Source organism: Echiichthys vipera (assembly GCF_963691815.1).
Source record: "Echiichthys vipera genome assembly, chromosome: 7".
In the NCBI taxonomy this organism is placed as follows: domain Eukaryota; kingdom Metazoa; phylum Chordata; class Actinopteri; order Perciformes; family Trachinidae; genus Echiichthys; species Echiichthys vipera.
Window position 1 is genome coordinate 1,759,690 of NC_139832.1, and position 19,333 is coordinate 1,779,022.

The 19,333-nt window shown below is 42.2% G+C and overlaps 1 protein-coding gene across 1 annotated transcript; it reads right to left on the reverse strand.

Moving 5' to 3' along the window:
• Positions 1 to 274: 274 nt before the first annotated feature.
• afg3l1 (AFG3-like AAA ATPase 1) lies at positions 275 to 17,603 on the reverse strand. The gene is given in 17 exon segments (XM_083916093.1): positions 275 to 486; positions 489 to 662; positions 3,441 to 3,635; positions 3,760 to 3,960; positions 5,383 to 5,498; positions 5,695 to 5,805; positions 5,919 to 6,044; positions 8,206 to 8,313; positions 8,392 to 8,545; positions 10,312 to 10,449; positions 11,514 to 11,784; positions 11,885 to 12,009; positions 12,295 to 12,366; positions 13,202 to 13,351; positions 14,256 to 14,329; positions 15,106 to 15,190; positions 17,379 to 17,603. Coding segments are annotated over 17 exon segments (2,298 nt in total). The 5' UTR covers positions 17,511 to 17,603; the 3' UTR covers positions 275 to 420.
• Between the last annotated feature and the right edge of the window lie 1,730 nt (positions 17,604 to 19,333).

The window sequence follows — 19,333 nt, forward strand, 5'->3', positions numbered from 1 at the left end:
CGGAGCAGAGCGGAGCGCGTCAGCCGCGGAGGAAAAGGGAAACTCCGCGGAAATGATGTTAAAAAAAACAAAAAGCTTCACTTCGGTCCTCAGAATATTTAAATCTATAAACAGGTTTTAAATGCGAGTTCTGTAATAAATAAAAAGGCCCTCGCTCGCTCGCTCAGCTCAGGGACGTTTCCGTCTCCTGTCGGGTCAGAAATGAAACCGGACCTTAAAGCGGAGATGGTTCTGATCCCGGAGGAGCGGCTGGGACCAAACGTTCCCTCGTTTGTTGACTTAAACGGCGGCGTTTCGGGTTCTGGAGACGGAAACTTTTCAAACAGAACCCCTGAAATATGGTCCAGGAGGTGCAGGAGCCGGGGACGTGTGCGGACTAAGCTCCAGGCTCCGCTGCAGGGCGAGTGAGCGTCCGCGGTTCTACGCGGCCTGCTGCTTGTCCCGGGCCGGCGGCGCCTCCTCGGCCTCCTCCTCTGCCCCTCCTCCTCCCTCTCCTGGTTCCAGTCCCGGAGGCCCTCGGGCAGGCTCGTGTCCTCCTCGAAGCTCCCCGTCCCCTCCACGAACTCCTCGTACGTGGACTTCTCGTCGAAGGGCCGCGGACCGAGCAGCTCCAACATGTCCGCCTTGTCCAGAACCTCCTGCTTCAGGAGACGCGCCCCCACCTGAGGAGGAGGAGGAGGAGGAGGAGGAGGAGAAGGAAGAGAGGAGGAGGAGGAGGAAGAGGAGGAGGAAGAAGAGGAGGAGGAAGAGGAGGAGGAAGGGGAGGAGGATGAGGAGGAGGAAGAGGAGGAGGAAGGGGAGGAGGATGAGGAGGAGGGGGAGAAGGAAGAAGGGGGGAGGAGGAGGAAGGGGAGGAGGATGAGGAGGAGGAGGAGGAAGAGGAAGGGGAGGAGGAGGATGAAGAGGAGGAGGAGGAGGAAGGGGAGAAGGAGGAGGAGGAGGATGAAGATGAGGAAGAGAGGAGGAGGAAGAAGAGGAGGAGGAGGAAGAAGAGGAGGAGGAGGGGGAGGGGGAGGAGGAGGAGGATGAGGAAGAAGAGGAGGAGGAAGGGAAGGAGGAGGATGAGGAGGAGGAGGAAGGGGAGGAGGAGGAGGAAGAGGAGGAGGAAGAAGAGGAGGGGGAGAAGGAAGAAGGGGGAGGAGGAGGAAGGGGAGGAGGATGAGGAGGAGGAGGAAGGGGAGGAGGAGGAGGAAGAGGAGGAGGAAGAAGAGGAGGGGGAGAAGGAAGAAGGGGGAGGAGGAGGAGGAAGAGGAGGAGGAAGAAGAGGAGGGGGAGAAGGAAGGAGGGGGAGGAGGAGGAAGAGGAGGAGGAAGGGGAGGAGGATGAGGAGGAGGAAGGGGAGGAGGATGAGGAGGAGGGGGAGGAGGAGGAAGAGGAAGGGGAGGAGGAGGATGAAGAGGAGGAGGAGGAGGAGGAAGGGGAGAAGGAGGAGGAGGAGGATGAAGATGAGGAAAGAAGAGGAGGAGGAAGAAGAGGAGGAGGAGGAAGAAGAGGAGGAGGAGGGGGTGGGGGAGGAGGAGGAGGATGAGGAAGAGAGGAGGAGGAAGGGAAGGAGGAGGATGAGGAGGAGGAGGAAGGGGTGGAGGAGGGAAGAGGAGGAGGAGGAGGAAGAAGGGGAGGAGGAGGAGGAGGAAGGGGAGGAGGAGGAGGAGGAGGATGAGGAGGAGGGGGAGAAGCAGAGGAGGAGGAGGAAGGGGAGGAGGAGGAGGAGGAAGAGGAAGTGGAGGAGGTGGAAGAAGAGGGAGGAGGAGGAAGAGGAGGAGGAGGAAGAGGAGGAGGAGGAAGAAGAGGAGGAGGAGGAAGAGGAGGAGGAGGTAGGGGAGGAGGAGGAGGAGGAAGAGGAAGAGGAGGAGGAGGAAGAAGAGGAGGAGGAGGATGAGGAGGTGGAGGTGGAAGGGGGAGGAGGAGGAGGAGGATGAGGAGGTGGAGGATGAAGGGGGAGGAGGAGGTGTGAGGTGGAGGAGTGGAGGAGGGGATGAGGAGGAGGAGGAGGAAGGTGAGGAGGAGGAGGAAGAGGAGGAGGAAGAGGAAGAGGAGGAGGAGGAAGGGAGGAGGAGGATGAGGAGGAGGTGGAGGAAGGGGTGAGGAGGAGGAGGAAGAGGAGGAGGAGGAAGAAGGGGTGGAGGAGGAGGAGAGGGAAGAGGAGGTGGTGGTGGTGGGTTGAGGTGGTGGTGGGGAAGAGGTTTTGGTGGTGGTGGAAGTGGTGGTGGAGGTGGTGGTGGTAGGTGAGGTGGTGGTGGTGTAGTGGTGGTGGTGGTGGAAGAGGAGGAGGAGGAGGGTGTGGGAGGAGGTGGAGAGTGGTGGTGGTGGAGGGAGGAGGAGGAGGAGAGGAGGAGGAGGAGGAGGAAGAGGAGGAGGAGGAGGAAGAAGAGGAGGAGGGAGGAGGAAGAGGAGGAGGAGGAGGAAGAGGAGGAGGAGGAGGAGGAAGAAGAGGAGGAGGAGGAGAAGAGGAGGAGGAGGAGGAAGAGGAGGAGGAGGAGGAGGAAGATGAGGAGGAGGAGGAGGAGAGGAGGAGGAGGAGGAAGAGGAGGAGGAGGAAGGTGAGGAGGAGGAGGAGGAGGAGAGCTGAGTGAACGCCTCCAGGAGGGTCGGGTCTCACACACTCTGTGGTTTGTGCTTTTATTTTTATATTTTTAGACATTTTTATTTTATTTATTATCATTTTTATCGTTTTCTGCTTTAACGCATCAGATCAGAAAAATGTGGATTATTAATAAAAAAGTCTTTTAATGCGTCAGATTTTCACTTTTCCGTCACAGAAGAAACCGAATAATGTTAAAAAGCTGATTATATTTTTATTTTATTATTGTTTTGTACCTTTATTTATTTATTTAATATAATTATAATTCCTCAAACCTTTATTTATTAATTATTTTTTACATAAACGATCATTTTTTTATATTATAATTCTAACACTTTATTTATTAAATACATTTTTTTATTAGTTCTAATTTTTTGTAACTTTATTTATTTTATATTGTTTACATTAATTACACTTTTGTAACTTAATTTAAAATTTTTAACAACTATATTTTTTTACTATTCATTTTTTTAACATTAATTATCATTTTTTTGTAACTTTATTTTCTTATTTGTTTTCCATAAATTCTACTTTATTTAATGTATTTACTTTATATTAACTTTTTTTTACTATTTACATTTTTAACATTAATTATCATTTTTTTCTAAATTTATTAATTTTAAAATTTTAACAATACGTTTCTGTAACTGTATTTTATTATTAGTTTTGCATGAATTATATTTTTTGTAACTTATTCTTTAAAATAATTCATGTGTGATGAGCGAATGGTTGATAACTAACGGCTTCAATAATAAACAATAATAATAATAAATAATAATTATATATATATATATAATAATATAAATATATATATATAACAATAATAATGATGATGATGCTAAATGGCGGCGCCTCTCACCAGCTCCACCAGCTCCTTCTTGTCCTGGACGAGCTGCAGCGTGCGCGCGTACGCTCGCTCCACCAGCTCTCGCACCTCGGCGTCGATGAGCTCCGCCGTGGCCTCGCTGTACGGTTTGTCCAGGACCATCTCGCCCTGCCGCGGCAGGTCGAACGACACCTGCCCCACCTTCTCGCTCATCCCGAACTGCACCACCTGGAGGGGACCCGGGGGGGAGGGACGGGGACCGGGGGAAGAACAGGGGGGAGAACCAGGGTCACAGCGAGAACAACAAACAGACGCTCAGACGGGAGCGGGCGTGGGCGTGGGCGCGGCGTACCTGGGCGTAGGCGGACTGCGTCACCTTCTTCAGGTCGTCCTGGGCGCCCGTGGTGATCCGGCCGAAGAAGACGTGCTCGGCCACGCGGCCCCCCAGCATCATGCACATCCTGTCGAACAGCTGCTCCCGGCTGTACAGGTACTGCTCCCGGGGCAGGTACTGCGCGTAGCCCAGACCCTTCCCCCGCGGGATGATCGACACCTGCGCCGCATCGCCAACACACACATATTAGTATTTATATTATTATTTTTATTTTTTTTATCTGCTGCATAGGAATTATTATATATATATTATTGTGCTTTTTTAATAATAAAAATACTATTTTAAAGTCTTTAGTGCTTAAATAAATTTCCTATGCATCTTTTTATTTATTATGTTTTATTTTAATTTTTTGTCTGTGTGCATTTGAACTATTATTTTTGCTTAATTATTATTTTAATGTTTTTCTATTCCTTAAATTATTTATTATGTTTTATTTTTATTTTTTTATTGTTTTATCTGCACAGGAAATATTATTTTTTGTTTGTTTCTTTTAATTTCTTATGTTTTATTGTTTTGTCTGCATTGATAATATTATTTAGCTTTATTATTATTATTTGTTTGTTTATTTACTCAAAATAAAAATATATAAATTATTATTTTCATTATTATCATATATAAATATATATCTATATATAAAAGTAGATCAAATTAAATTAACTGATGCATCATTGTTCCATATTTGAATAAACTCATTTATTAAATCTGTTTCTGTTTCTGAAACAGTTTTAAATCATTTTAGTTTGATTTTAATAAACATTTGAATAAACAGAGTTCTTCAGAGCTTCACAACTTTTCTTTGACGTGTTTTTAAACTAAAACTGAACAGAAATAAAAAACTTAAACACTGAAGTTTTCAAACGTTTGATTTATTTTGGTTTTTGTTTTGTTTATTTGTTTTAATGTTGTTTGAGCTGAAACTTTACATGAAAGGGGCTTTTTTTATATTTAAAAAATATGTTAGAATTATTTTATTTATTTCATTAAATGTTCTGTTTTTATCATTTTGTTTCCCTATTATTTATTTATTTATTTTCATATTATATTTATGTTGCAGTTTATTCTATTAACATTTTTTCTAATTGTTTAATAATTTTGCTTATTATTATTATTATGCTATTTTATTTTTATTATACATGGATCTTGGTTTATTTTATTTCCATTATTATTATCAGATTTTTTATTTATATTTGTATATTTTTTTCAGCTCCAGTTAAAACAAATGTGTTTTTATGAATTAATTAAAATTATTTTGTTTATTAATTTTGCTTATTTGTTTTTAATTATACATGTTTTATCTTGGTTTATTTTATTTCTTCATCATTATTAATATTATAATTATTTTCAGATTATATATTATTATTTTGATTTATTTTATTTATATTTTTATATATTTATATTTTTTATGATTTAATGAAAATCTCATTTTAATGATTTAAATCTTTATTAAATAAAAAGATGAATTTTTATATTTTTTCGCATTTTCCACCGACTCTCACCTCGTTTCATTAATTCACCACAAACCTTTTAATAAATATAATATTATTATTATAATATTGAAATATTAACGTGCGTGTGACGCACCTTGAGCAGCGGGTCGGCGTGCTGCAGGAACCAGCCCACGATGGCGTGCCCCGCCTCGTGGTACGCCACGGTCTTCTTCTCCGTGGGCTGCAGCACCTGAGTCTTTTTCTCCAGACCTGGAAAAACGATTATTATTAAAACATTATTATATTATTATTATTATTAATAAATTATTATTATTATTATTAAATTATTATTATTATTATTATTATATTATTATTATTATTATTATAATATTATTATTATTATTAAATTATTATTATTATTATTAGATTATAAAGAAGCAGCGAGGGCGTTTGTGACGTCACCGACCTCCGATGACGCGGTCGATGGCCTGTTCGAAGTGTTTGGCGTTGACGGAGGCGTTGAGGTGTCGGGCGGCGATCAGCGCCGCCTCGTTGCAGACGTTGGCGATGTCGGCGCCTGGTCAAACACACACACACACACACACACTCATCAAAGTCGTCTCTAAACACACACACGTGAAAACAATCGTCTCTAAACACATAAACGTGCGTTTAGAGTTGGTAACGCACCGGTGAACCCCGGCGTGGCGGCCGCCATCTTCCTGGCGAGGGCGTCCTTGTCCATGGTGGGGTCCAGTTTGATGGGACGCAGGTGGACTTTAAAGATGGACGCTCGGCCTTTGATGTCTGGAGGACCTGAGCGGAGACAAAATATATAATTTAATTATTATAATGACACAAAATATAAATCGACAGATAAATCAAGATAAAAAATAATAATATTATAAAGAAAATCCTCGGTTTATAAAGTTATTAAAATAAACGCCACCTTCAGCAGCTGCAACGTTAAAGTTAAAACACATTAAAGCAGCAATGATTATGTTTTTACTTTAATATCTTCTTTATAATTGTTGTTTATTTTTAATTATTATTCTTTTATAACATCAATTATTTTATATTTTACTAGATTTAGATTTTTTAACATTAATCATCATTTTTTAACTTTGTTTTTTCATTGATTGTAAAGTTTTGTAACTTTATTTCCTTTTTTAAGTTTATTTTATACTTTAATCATTTTTTTAAACAAGTGACTTTAACAAGGAGACAAAATATAAATCATGATGAAATATGATAAATAAAAAACTTTATTGACAAACTCCTCGGTTTATAAAGTTATTAAAATAAATAAAAAAAATTAATTTTTTTAAAGTTAATTTTATTTTATACTTTTTATAATTTTTTTAACAGGAATCATAATTTATTTATTTTAATCAACAACAAGTGACTTTAACAAGGAGACGGAATATAAATCAAGATAAAACTTTATTGACAAACTCCTCGGTTTATAAAGTTATTAAAATAAACGCCACCTTCACCAACTGCAACATTACAGTTTTAAATTATTAATAATATAACGTTTAATATAATAATATAATAATAAACGACTCAAATGTTTACTTTTTACTTTTGAAGCAAAAACTGTTTCTTGTTTTTACTTAAACATCATTTTCTCTGTAATTATTGTTTATTTTTAATTATTATTCTTTTTTAACATCAATTATTTTATATATTTTACTGATTTGATTTTTTTAACATTAATCAGATTTTTGTAGCTTTATTTTATTTTTTTGAATAATTTTATTTTATATTTTATTCATTTTTTAAAAAATTCACATTCATTATCATTTTTGTAAGTATTTTATTTTTTCATTAAATTGTTTCTAACTTTATTTTTTTCATTGATTGTAAAGTTTTGTAATTATTTTTAAATTTTTTTAAAGTTAATTTTATTTTATACTTTATTAATTTAAAAACAATAAATTCATTATAATTATTTGTAACTTTATTTTGAAGCAAAAACTGTTTCTTGTTTTTACTTAAACATCATTTTTTCTGTAATTATTGTTTATTTTTAATTATTATTCTTTTATAACATCAATGATTTTATATATTTTACTAGATTTGATTTTTTTTAACATTAATCATCATTTTTTTGTAGCTTCATTTTATTTTTTTATTAAATTGTAAGTTTTGTAATTTTAATTTCATTTTTGTTAAGTTAATTTTCTTTTATACTTTTAAAAAAATACATTCATTATAATTCATTGTAACTATATTTAATTTTTTCAAACAATCATATAATAATTGTTTGAAACCATTATTTTTTAACATTAAATTGTATATTTTGTGACTATTTCATTTTTTGTTAAGTTAATTTTATACTTTGTTTTCATTTGTTTTTTATTTATTTTAGAATTTGTTTTTAAAAAATACATTCATTATAATTCTTTGTTAATATATTTATTTTTTTAACATTAATAATTTTTTGTAACTATTTTATTTTAATTTATTAAATTATATATTTTGTGACTATTTAATATTTTTTAACGGTAATCGTCTTTTTTGTAACTTTATTTATTTTTTTACATTAAATTTAATTTTCTTTATTTATAACGTTCTTTTTTTACATGAATTATATTTGTGGAAACGTTATTTTTTTAATAATCTGTTGTTATTCGTCTAAATGTCCTCGTGTCGGTGGTCCGTCAGAACCCCGTCACTGAGCCGTCAGAACCCCGTCACCGATCCGTCAGAACCCCGTCACTGAGCCGTCAGAACCCCGTCACTGAGCAGTCAGAACCCCGTCACCGAACAGTCAGAACCCCGTCACCGAACCGTCAGAACCCCGTCACTGAACCGTCAGAACCCCGTCACTGAGCCGTCAGAACCCCGTCACTGATCCGTCAGAACCCCGTCACCGAACCGCCAGAACCCCGTCACTGAGCCGTCAGAACCCCGTCACTGAGCCGTCAGAACCCCGTCACCGAACCGTCAGAACCCCGTCAGTGATCCGTACCGATGTAGATCTGTCTGTCGAAGCGCCCCGGTCTCATCAGGGCCGGGTCCAGGATGTCGGGTCGGTTGGTTCCTGCCAGAACGACCACGTTGGTCGCCGTGTTGAAACCTGCCGACGACAAAACAAATCAGTTCGGGACTCGAACGCGTTTGGAATCAAACCCGGACGAGCGGCTCCGCGTCCCACCGTCCATCTCCACCAGCAGCTGGTTCAGCGTGTTCTCCTGCTCGCTCTGACCGCCGAAGTTCCCTCCGCCCCTCTTCCTCCCCACGGCGTCGATCTCGTCGATGAAGAGGATGCAGGGGGCGTTCTTCCTCGCCATGGAGAACATGTCCCTCACCTGTGAAGGGGGGGAGGGGGGGAGGGGGGGGGGGAGAGACACAGTCAGACACTTCCCACTGTTAGCAACGAGCAAACGCAGTGTCGACAGAAACGGCCATGTGTGGCGAGGGAAAGAGCGCCCGTATTGGCGTCGTTCTCTGTGTGTGTGTGTGTGTGTGTGAGAAATAAAGCTTCCTTCAGGTGCGGTCGGAAATATCAAACATCGCCCTGAGGGAAAACTAAACCTGTGAAATACAAAGTCTACGTTGTCTACATTAATTGTACTGTTAAGGCGGGACAAAGTACGCCTATCATTCTTATTGGGGGACGGACATTTATGACCTCATAAATGCCCATCAAAGCCCCGCCCACATTCAACCCGATCAGACGTCGAATCAGCCGGAGGAACTGAAAACACCCGTGTGTGTGTTCAGGGGCTTTAATAAGCTCTGGGTTCACCAACGACGCTGTTTTGGGTCCTTTGGGTTTTTGTTTTTGTGTGTAATTAATCCTCCCTGCCAGAGGGGGGTGCTGCTCTGGTGTGTGTGTGTGTGTGTGTCTGTGTGTGTGTGTGTGTGTGTGTGTGTGTGTGTGTGTGTGTCGTTGATCTCTGCATCCTGATTGGCCAGGAGCCAAGGATGCAGCTGCAGATGTCTCCCTCTCTGCCTACGTCCTGACGCCCAGCCAGACCGTGCTGACCTGTGTTTTGTAGTGACAGATTTAGACTGTCGTTACGTTTTGTGATTACGTAATCCTTTGTTTACATGAGTGCAGTCCTGGGCGGGAGGGGTGAGCAGCCATTTTGTCGTTTGCCTGTTTATTTGTTAGAGAGGTAAGAGTCCTGTATTTTCTTTGGTAAATGGACTTGGACCTTTCTAGTCTTCTGACCTCCGCTTTCACAGTGTTTGTCACATTCACACAGATGGCAGTGGACATCTACAGACCATCTCATCTCATCTCATCTCATCTCATCTTCAGCCTCTGATCCTGGATCAGGTCTCGGGGGCAGCAGCTCCAGCAGGGGACCCCAAACTTCCCTTTCCCGGGCCACATTAACCAGCTCTAACTGGGGGATCCTGAGGCGTTCCCAGGCCAGTGTGGAGATCTAATCTCTCCACCTGGTCCTGGGATAATCTAATCATCCACACACATTTCCACACCCACGCGCAGCACGGGGAGCAGTGTCGGGGTTCAGTGTCTTGCCCAAGGACTATTTCGACATGTGGACCGGGGGAGATGCTGGATCGAACCGCCACAGTCGCCCTTTTACATTTTAATTTGCGACAGGTAAGTTAGCTTTCAAATCAGAGATGTTTTGTTTCTTATTTTGGCCTCACTCACCCTGACGTTTAACTACCCTGTGATAATAAACTTATGATGGACTGCTACATTTTGTGTCTTGGTCTCTGGGAGTTTGGGTTCAGGGTGAGAGCACTTATGTTGTACTCCGGTGCCCCGAGGTCGGTGCGTAACACTCTGTTGTGTGTGTAGGGACTCTTCTCATGCTGCTGCAGAGGTTTGCTGTTATTTTCAGCAGCATTAGTGGTTAAAAAAGACCTTTAAATGCCTTCACCGTACTGCACCGAGCTAATCACTGTTAGCCCTTTGGGGCAGTTAGCGTCCCGTGGTTGATCAGCAGTAAAAACTGTCTCCATGGCGTATTTGATGCGTTTTCATGCTTAATGTAACCATGGGGTCCATTTTAACCGGACCTTCACTTTAATGCTAAGTGCTAATGCTAAGATCCGAGGGGTCCACAGACGTGACGCTCCGGTGTTCGCTCACCCTGGCAGGGCCGACGCCCACAAACATCTCCAGGAACTCGGAGCCGTTGACGGTGATGAAGGGGACGTTGGCCTCTCCGGCGGTGGCTTTAGCCAGCAGAGTCTTCCCCGTCCCGGGAGGTCCGGACAGCACGGCGCCCTGAGAGACCACGGGACAGAGAGAGGCGCGTTTAACTCATCTGCACAACAACAACAACAACAACAACAATAATAATTTCTCTACTTTGTTGAACACAAAAGACACGTAAGAGAGAAGAGAACCCTGTTTAAGCTTCAGTAAGCAACAGTAACGATTACGACGCTGTTAGCACGTCACACGCATCAGTGATCTGATTGGTTGGTTTGGCCCGTGTGTTGGTGATAGACAGATGCTTTATCCAATCAGAAACCAGGATTCTCATCCCTTCCTAAAAGATCTCCAACAGGAGTTTGGATGGATCTGCTGAGACAAATATACAGGATCACGTAAGGGCGCCCTCCCACTGTGCCTCCGTCCCGTGCCCCGTGCTTTAGGGTCCTTGTCCCCCCCTCCAGGCCCGTTTGTACTCACACTACCCGGGCCTCGGAGAATGCTTCTTGCTGCCTATACGTCATCACGCCGTAACACGTCACACGCATTGATGACGTCATGGCGATGCGTGGCTTTGTTTCCAGATCTTTCCGTAGACCTCAGAGTTTTTGTGCGTCTTGTCGACTGTTTTTGAATCTTTTCATCGACCAAATCTGCAGTAAACACTCCACCTCCGCATCACACCAACGTGAACCTTTCACCGCCATTGTTTGAAATGTCCGCGCATGGCCCCTCCTTCTATTTTCTACGTCCCAACAGGCGCACAGGAAATGACCTCAGAACCGCCGTAGGCCTGGTGCTCGTACACGTGCGCACGCTCGTTCTCGTACATGTGCAAGCGTGCCGCTCCTAGACGTGGTACGGTTGCACTCACACTGGTCAAAGGAACCAGACTTTAGCTGTGAAACGTGCTCGGGCACGGTACGGAGGCACAGTGGGAGTGCGCCCTAAGACGACGACAACCACAACAACGAGAACAACCTGCGGCCTCGTTCTTTGGTCTGTATTTCCTTTTCCTAAACTCAACTACAGCAGCTTTTAAAGGTGACTATTCATATCCTCCTGCTTCTGTCAGGACCCCGCGTGTGTGTGCGTGTGCGTGTGTGTGTGCGTGCATGCGTGCGTGCGTTTACCTTGGGGATCTTGGCCCCGAGGTCCTGGTACTGTTGTGGGTTCTTCAGGAAGTTGACGAACTCCAGGATCTCCAGCTTGGCCTCCTCGCAGCCCGCCACGTCCTTGAACTTCACGTCGATGTTGTCCTTCATCATCTTCGCCGTCGACTCGCTCATGCTGAAGGGCCCGCCCCTGCCGCCGCCGGGGCCTCCCCCCATCGGCCCTCGCCGCAGCGTGAAGAGCAGGAAGCCGGTCAGCAGCAGAGTGGGAATCAAGCTCATCAGGAAGGAGCTGGTGGACGAGAGGAGAGGACGTTATTGAAGCCACTTCTTCACATGTTTATAAAACCTTAACGGTGATGAGAGGGCAGGTGTTTACGGGTCGAACCCACCCGTCGCTCTCCGTGCTGTAGACGACGGCAGGGCGGCGTGACGGCTCCAGGCCCAGCTCCATGTGCGCCGTCTCCAGGTTCCTCTCAAACGTGTCCACGCTGCCGATGTTGAACCACACGTAGCTCTGCAGGAGTGTGACAATGTAACGGTTTCCTGTTTAATGATCATTCAAACTTCTACGGAGCAGAATTTTCTCCAATTCAACAAAGAAAAATAATTGTTTTTGGAGGAAGAACGATCAAAAGTACGGGAGACAGACAGACAGACAGACAGACAGACAGACAGACAGACAGGTTCACTGCTCGTCATTGACGTTACACAAATGCAGCCACGATAATCACAAATATATAAATATAATACACAGAAAAATACTGGCTTTCAAAGTCCCGTTTCTGTCGTTCCTTCTCACCGTATCGGCGTCGGCTCCCGGCACCAGGATGACTCGGACGTACTGTTTGTTGACGACCTCTAAACGATCCACCTGGACACAGAAGACGGGTTTAAAGGTCACAGTCTTTCTTTAAACGTAACCTTTGAGCTTCACTGTACGGACATTTATTTGCTTTGTTTATGATGCATAATTTTACATGAATAAGAGTTCATTTAAGTTCAACCTCGACTCCTTTAATACATCTTTTATAAACTGTGTAACACACACGCATGCACGCCCGCACGCACGCACACACACACACACACCTTTGAAAAGGGGAGAAACTACAGGTGAAACTTCCCCGGTTGATTACTGACATTAAGACAAACGTTTTTAGTGTGAAAAAAGATTTAAATATGTAAATGAGGCATTATCTCATGAAAAATTAGCTCATTTTCATCTATTTATCACCTCATTTATCATTTAAGAGTCAAAAGTGTTAACTCTTTCATCTCTCCATAAATCAGCCTTAAAAAACATAATTTTTCTGCATGTTTTTATGAATAAATGTTGTGTTAAAGAGGCTGTAAATGTAAAAACCTTCAGAATATAGAGAGGGATTAAAGAGGAACGGTTGGTGTGTGTGAGAATAAGTCAATAGAGTGAGATAAACAATCCAAAATGTTGTGTTTAAATATGCACTTGAGGCATTATATGATAACTTTTGGTGAATTGAGGAGAAATCTACAAACAGACAAAGTCAAATAAATACATTTAGAGTCTGAAAGAAGACGCGTGTCTCTTCAGGAAATCTCTCATGAATCAGTTTACAGCATAAATTCAAAAACACGTCTCTGGCTCCAGCGTCTCAAAACATGCCGTTCTGCTGGTGTCCACTGGGGGGCGCTGTCCCCGTGCAGCACGTCCCGGTCTTAACAGTCCTCACCATTCCTCTGCTCACGTAGCGGTGCACGAAGTCCTTCCAGCTGATTTCTCTGCCGTTGTCTCGGAAGTAGAAATAGAGCAGAAGGGAACTGGCTGCAGCCGCCGTGATCGCAACGTAACGGAAGTCCTTCTCGTCCCAGGGGAAGTCGCCCTGCGGAGACAACAGTGCACGTTACACAGGAGTGCATGTTACACACGAGGGCACGTGACACACGGGGGCACGTGACACACGGGGGCACGTGACACACGGGGGCACGTGACACACGGGGGCACGTGACACAGGAGTGCACGTTACATACGAGGGCACGTGACACAGGAGTGCACGTTACATACGAGGGCACATGACACACGGGGGCACGTGACACACGAGTGCATGTGACACACTGGACAAACAACATGGACCAACATCTGTAAACAGCTGGAAATCATGTGAGCGATGCAGCTGGAGCGCCAATTCATTTTCTTTCAATTGATTATCAAGTACGGCGCCCTCCCACTGTCTGTCCGTCCCGTGCCCCGTGCTTTAGGATACTGGCCTGGAGGGGGGGACAAGGACCCTAAAGCACGGGGCACGGGACGGAGGCACAGTGGGAGGGCGCCCTGAGAGGCTTGTTTGATGTTTTTTGTGATGGTTCAAACTTTGCACATTTCACCTGAACAGCTCTCTTTTCTCCGATTGGCTGAAAATGACCAACAAACTTTTACTCAACAAGCTGCAGGTAATAAAATATTCACTTTCCTCACAGGGTTTCTGCTTTAAAAGACTTCTTGCGTGTTTTCAGTTTCAAAAGTAGAAGTTTCTTCTTTCTACACGCGACGTTTTTAACGAACTCTGAAAAAGCAACGTTCACTTTTATTTCTCATTTCAGTTCTACTAAAATATACTTTAAAAACTACACAGTTAAAGAAATAATCTCTTTCTTCTTCAAATAAACATGTGGACAAAGTCGTATGAATTCAAAGGTTTAAATCTGTGTGAATGCATCAGAATTCATACTGACATGAAATATGATTTCAATTTGAAGCCATTTTTCATTTTGGAAGTTTTGACGAACCTTTTGCATTCGGCTCCACCAGTCGTTTCCTCCTCTCTTCCCTCCACCTGAGGATCTTCCTCCTGCTTTTCCATCTGAAACCACCACGATCGTTACGCTGCGTTTTAACACTGGCTCAACATTTATCACTTCAACCTCATCTCATCTTCAGCCTCTGATCCTGGATCAGGTCTCAGGGGCAGCAGCTCCAGCAGGGGACCCCAAACTTCCCTTTCCCGGGCCACATTAACCAGCTCTAACTGGGGGATCCTGAGGCGTTCCCAGGCCAGTGTGGAGATCTAATCTCTCCACCTGGTCCTGGGTCTTCCCCGAGGCCTCCTCCCAGCTGGACGTGCCTGGAACACCTCCCTAGGGAGGCGCCCAGGGTTCATCCTTACCAGATGTCTGTAAAAAGTTACAGATTGTAATATGCAGCTGCAGCGTCAGGACAAACACGACAGAAAGCCAATATGTTGATATATTTCTTTAGAAAAAGTCCTCAAATATCTCCTACAACAACAACAGCAGCAGCAGCTTATTTACGACTTTAAACTGAATTACAAGTGTTTTATTTCTTATTTTCAATGAGCCTGTGTGCACGTGAGTGAATGGACCTGCTGAAATAACAGTTTTTGTTGTATCCGGAGCAGTTCGATAGCTGTTATAGCGGTCATGTGTCCGTATCTGCAGCCTGTTTGTGTTGTTACAGATGTTTGCCTGATGAGGATCTTGAGTGTCGAGGTGTGGAAACAATAAAACATTTGAGCGTTTGCTAATTTTACTGTGCAGACAACGGTTTCTTCCTGTCCTGCACCTGAACTCATCTGAAGCTCATTTATCCAGGATCCCCCTGCCACACTGTGGCCCTCACCTTTGGGTTCAGTGGAGTACAGTCGGCGCTGAGCGGACTGGAACCTGCGACGGGACAGGAGGCTCGCTGGAGTCCGACTGACGTTCTGAGAGAGAAAGATGTAAAAAAGACAAAAGAATCAGCTGTTAGTGCTCAATTCAATTCACTTTATTTGTCCCTGAGGGGCGTAAAGGGTATCTGCACACACATGAACAAAAACAACAACAACAGGAAATAAAAGGTAAAGAAAACGTGTAAAAAAGAGGAAAACTACTGTGCAGAATAAATGAAACGATGGCAGCATCAGTTCAAAATGTTTACACTGGAGTTCACCGTACAGGACCGGCTTTAATGCAGGGTTTGCACCTTTTCAGAGGTCAAATTTTAGCACTTTTCAAGCACTTTTAGGGTCAATTTTCCAGCTTTTTCGACACCTTACAGTCGTGGTAAATCACATATTTCTACAAACACATATAGATATTAAAAAATGATTATTCCACCTTTGTTTTTTCTATTTAAAAATCACGTTAACAGAGATGGTAAACGCATTAAACACCAAAAAATGTGTTGGAATAGAAGGAGGATAAGGAACTAAATGATATTTCTATTCTATAGCTGTTTGTTGTGAAGGAGATGCTGATACAATATTAAAGCATTTTCAAGTTCTTAATCAAAAATTCAAGCACTTTTCAAACCATGAAAACACAACATTGAAATTCACGCATTTCAAGGATTTCAAGCCCCTGTACTTGTACTTAAACGGCACCTTTCTACTGTAGTCTTCGGACTACTCAAGACCCTCTTAGGGCGCACTCACACTGTCCATCTAGACTACTAATGGCGCTTTTACACTACTGCAACATTCACCCATTCACAGACTCTCACACCGATGGCAGTGGACATCTACATACCATCTGCGGTATTGAGGACTGCTGCGTTCGTCGATAGTTTTTCCCGGCATTATTGAGAAACAGGCGTCCACAGGCAGCTCCGTGTTGCTGGAGACGCCTTTGTTAAGTTCAATAAATGTTCCTTAACCCGTAACATTTGTTATCACCAGTGTAATTTATGATGTAAATTGAGGGAGCTAAAGTATGGGCTCCAAATATCAACTCCAGAAAATGGGCAGTATGTTTCAGCATCAGCCCTGAAGAATCCTTATCGGTCGATCCGCACAATAAAGAGATTCTGTTTTTTATTCAAACTGCTGCTTTAAGACGGAAAATGTCCCTGAAAGACACAGAAGAACCCGTCATTGTTCAAAAGACTCACTGTGAACTACAATGTATATATACACACACACACACACACACACACACACACACACACACACACACACACACACACACACACACACACACACACACACACACACACACACACACACACACACACACACACACACACACACACACACACACACACACACACACACACACACACACTTTATTTATCACTGTTTTAGTGTCACTTTCCCTTATTTTAAGCTGTTTTTGGCTCATTTTAACTGTTAATCTGTTTTGTTTTTCACTGTGAATCAGAAATACTTTAATAATCCTAGGAGGAAATTATTTTCATCACAAACTCGAGCTACACAGACAACAAACACTACACAGAAAACATACATCATATACTAGAACACCACAATAGATATATATATGACATATCAAATTTACAATATCGAGTACATACAAGATTAATTTAAAACATAAAAGATCAAAAACATCAATAATGTGCAGAGAAAAGATTCACTATGGTTGAATATTGGCTATTATTATATTATATTTTTCATCTGTTTTGACATTCAGACATGTTGCAAGTTGTTGTAGAACTTTAGTGAGATTTTATTTCTAAAGATCCCAGATTTGATTACAGGACAAAATATCACTTTATCACTGATCAGGTAAAGAGGGAGCCAGATGAGTCTCCTTGCCAACTGCGTCAGTAGCGAGTTTTTTCCACATAACGTTTGTTTTTCTTGTAATAGATGATTTTACCTGGATCTGATGAATGCCGAATTAAAAGGAAGATAATAACCAGGCAGATGCACTCTTGAATTGAGCTTTCGGACGTTTGCTTTCTTGATAATAAGCAAACGACCCCTAAATTGGCTACTTTCGCAATGGGATTTCGCTTGTAATCGAGCTAACGTTAGCTAGCTTAAACATCCGTCCGTCCACTTTAAACAACACATTTTAGTTTTAATCTAACTGCCATGTAAGAGGGGAAGCGTGGGTTGTAGGTCACTGACGGACTCGTACATTCAGGATAATAAACCTCCAGCTTTGACTCACCGGAGAAGAAGCGCTTCTGTACCCGGCTGTGAAGAGCCTTCCTGCCGTGACGACAGAGAGCCGAGCCCGGGCACCTCCAGCCCGGCAGAGAGGCAGGGCGGCCGCCGAGAGAAGCCTCAGCAGCTGAGACATCCTCCCCGGTGCAGCGTGCCCAGTCTTTCAGCCCGAAAACACCACTTTTTGTTCAGTTTGCTCTCCTGAAGTGCATCGTGTCGCCCAAACAAGTGTTATTGAATAAAAGTCAACGAGAGGGTGATGTAAGGACCCGGAAGGCTCTCTCCGAGAACACCTGCCGGACGAAGTTACACAAATAAATGTAGTTATCGATCAAAAACTATGTTTACATGAGAAGAAGGTCACTTTATCATCAAACATGACACATTATAAATGTATTACACGTAAACGCATTTAATTTTTCTAACGATTACTTTTTTACATTCAGGCACCAAGACGGTCGACTCACGGGGTCCTCACAGAACACCTTCTCGCTGATTGGCTGAGAGAGAACCTCATGTAACTTGTTACCAAAACATGTGATGACTGCGCTTTTTTCTGATTATATGTTTGTAAAAATGTAAAAATTAATTAGTTTTAATTCACAAACACATGAAAAATGAAATTAATGAAATTAGATAAATGATGGTTATTCAGTTTTCGTTTTAAAATACTAATTATTATTAAAAATAAATAAAATTAAAATTTAATTACAATGATTCTTTTCTTAGTCAAGGTCAGAAAAGGATGGACTCATTAGAAAAATATTTGTTTTACATTTTCTAGTTATAATAAAAATTAAAATCGCTAGAAGTAAGAAACGGAAAAAATGCCGGTTTTTCATAATGTACGACCGGAAGTGGCGGATTTATGCTTCAAATTTTTTATATTTTAACTTAATAACATGTCATTATAAGGTCCTGAGGGGTGTGAATGTTGGTAGTTGTATTTTCAATGAATATTATTTTGTTCAAAAGTGCTGAAATATGTCTTTATGGCTGCTGTTGTTAAGTTAAGTTAACGTCAGCTCGTTGTTGTTGCCATAGCAACGGTAAACATTCAGGTAACCGGTGACAGAGTGACATCATTGTATGGATAAAATACAAAACGACAACCAATAACACTTAATTGATATACTAAGAGCTACTGTATAATTAACGTTATAAAGTATAAAGTATTACTATATTAGATACAAAGGCACCGTCATCATTGGTGCTCTTACTTTGTAAATGACAACTTCCGGTCAAAGAATGTGGAAAAAAACGTTTTTTTTTCCACATTTTTTTTATTGATTTAAATTTTTGTCATCATAAATAGAAAAGGAAAATCAAATAAAACGCTTTATGATTCATTTTTATTTTTTGTTTTTTTAAACGGAAATCAAATAAAACGCCTTGTAAAACAATTTAACAACTCATTTAAAAAACATTTTTATATCTGTTTGTGAATTGAAAATCGAGTGACGAAAAGATACACAGACCGTTTCTAAAAAAGACCCAAATATTCCCTCTGCATTCACTTATTCATTATTTTTCTCACACGGATAGAGAAAAAAAATAACCTTCAGATATCAACATGAAAATGACTGAGTTGATTACTTACATCATTAGAGAGAATGCAGCTTTAAGTGGAGTCTCCCCCTGCTGGACATTAGAGAGAATGCAGCTTTAAGTGGAGTCTCCCCCTGCTGGACATTAGAGAAAATGCAGCTTTAAGTGGAGTCTCCTCCTGCTGGACATTAGAGAAAATGCAGCTTTAAGTGGAGTCTCCTCCTGCTGGACATTAGAGAGAACGCAGCTTTAAGTGGAGTCTCCTCCTGCTGGACATTAGAGAGAATGCAGCTTTAAGTGGAGTCTCCTCCTGCTGGACATTAGAGAGAATGCAGCTTTAAGTGGAGTCTCCTCCTGCTGGACATTAGAGAGAATGCAGCTTTAAGTGGAGTCTCCCCCTGCTGGACATTA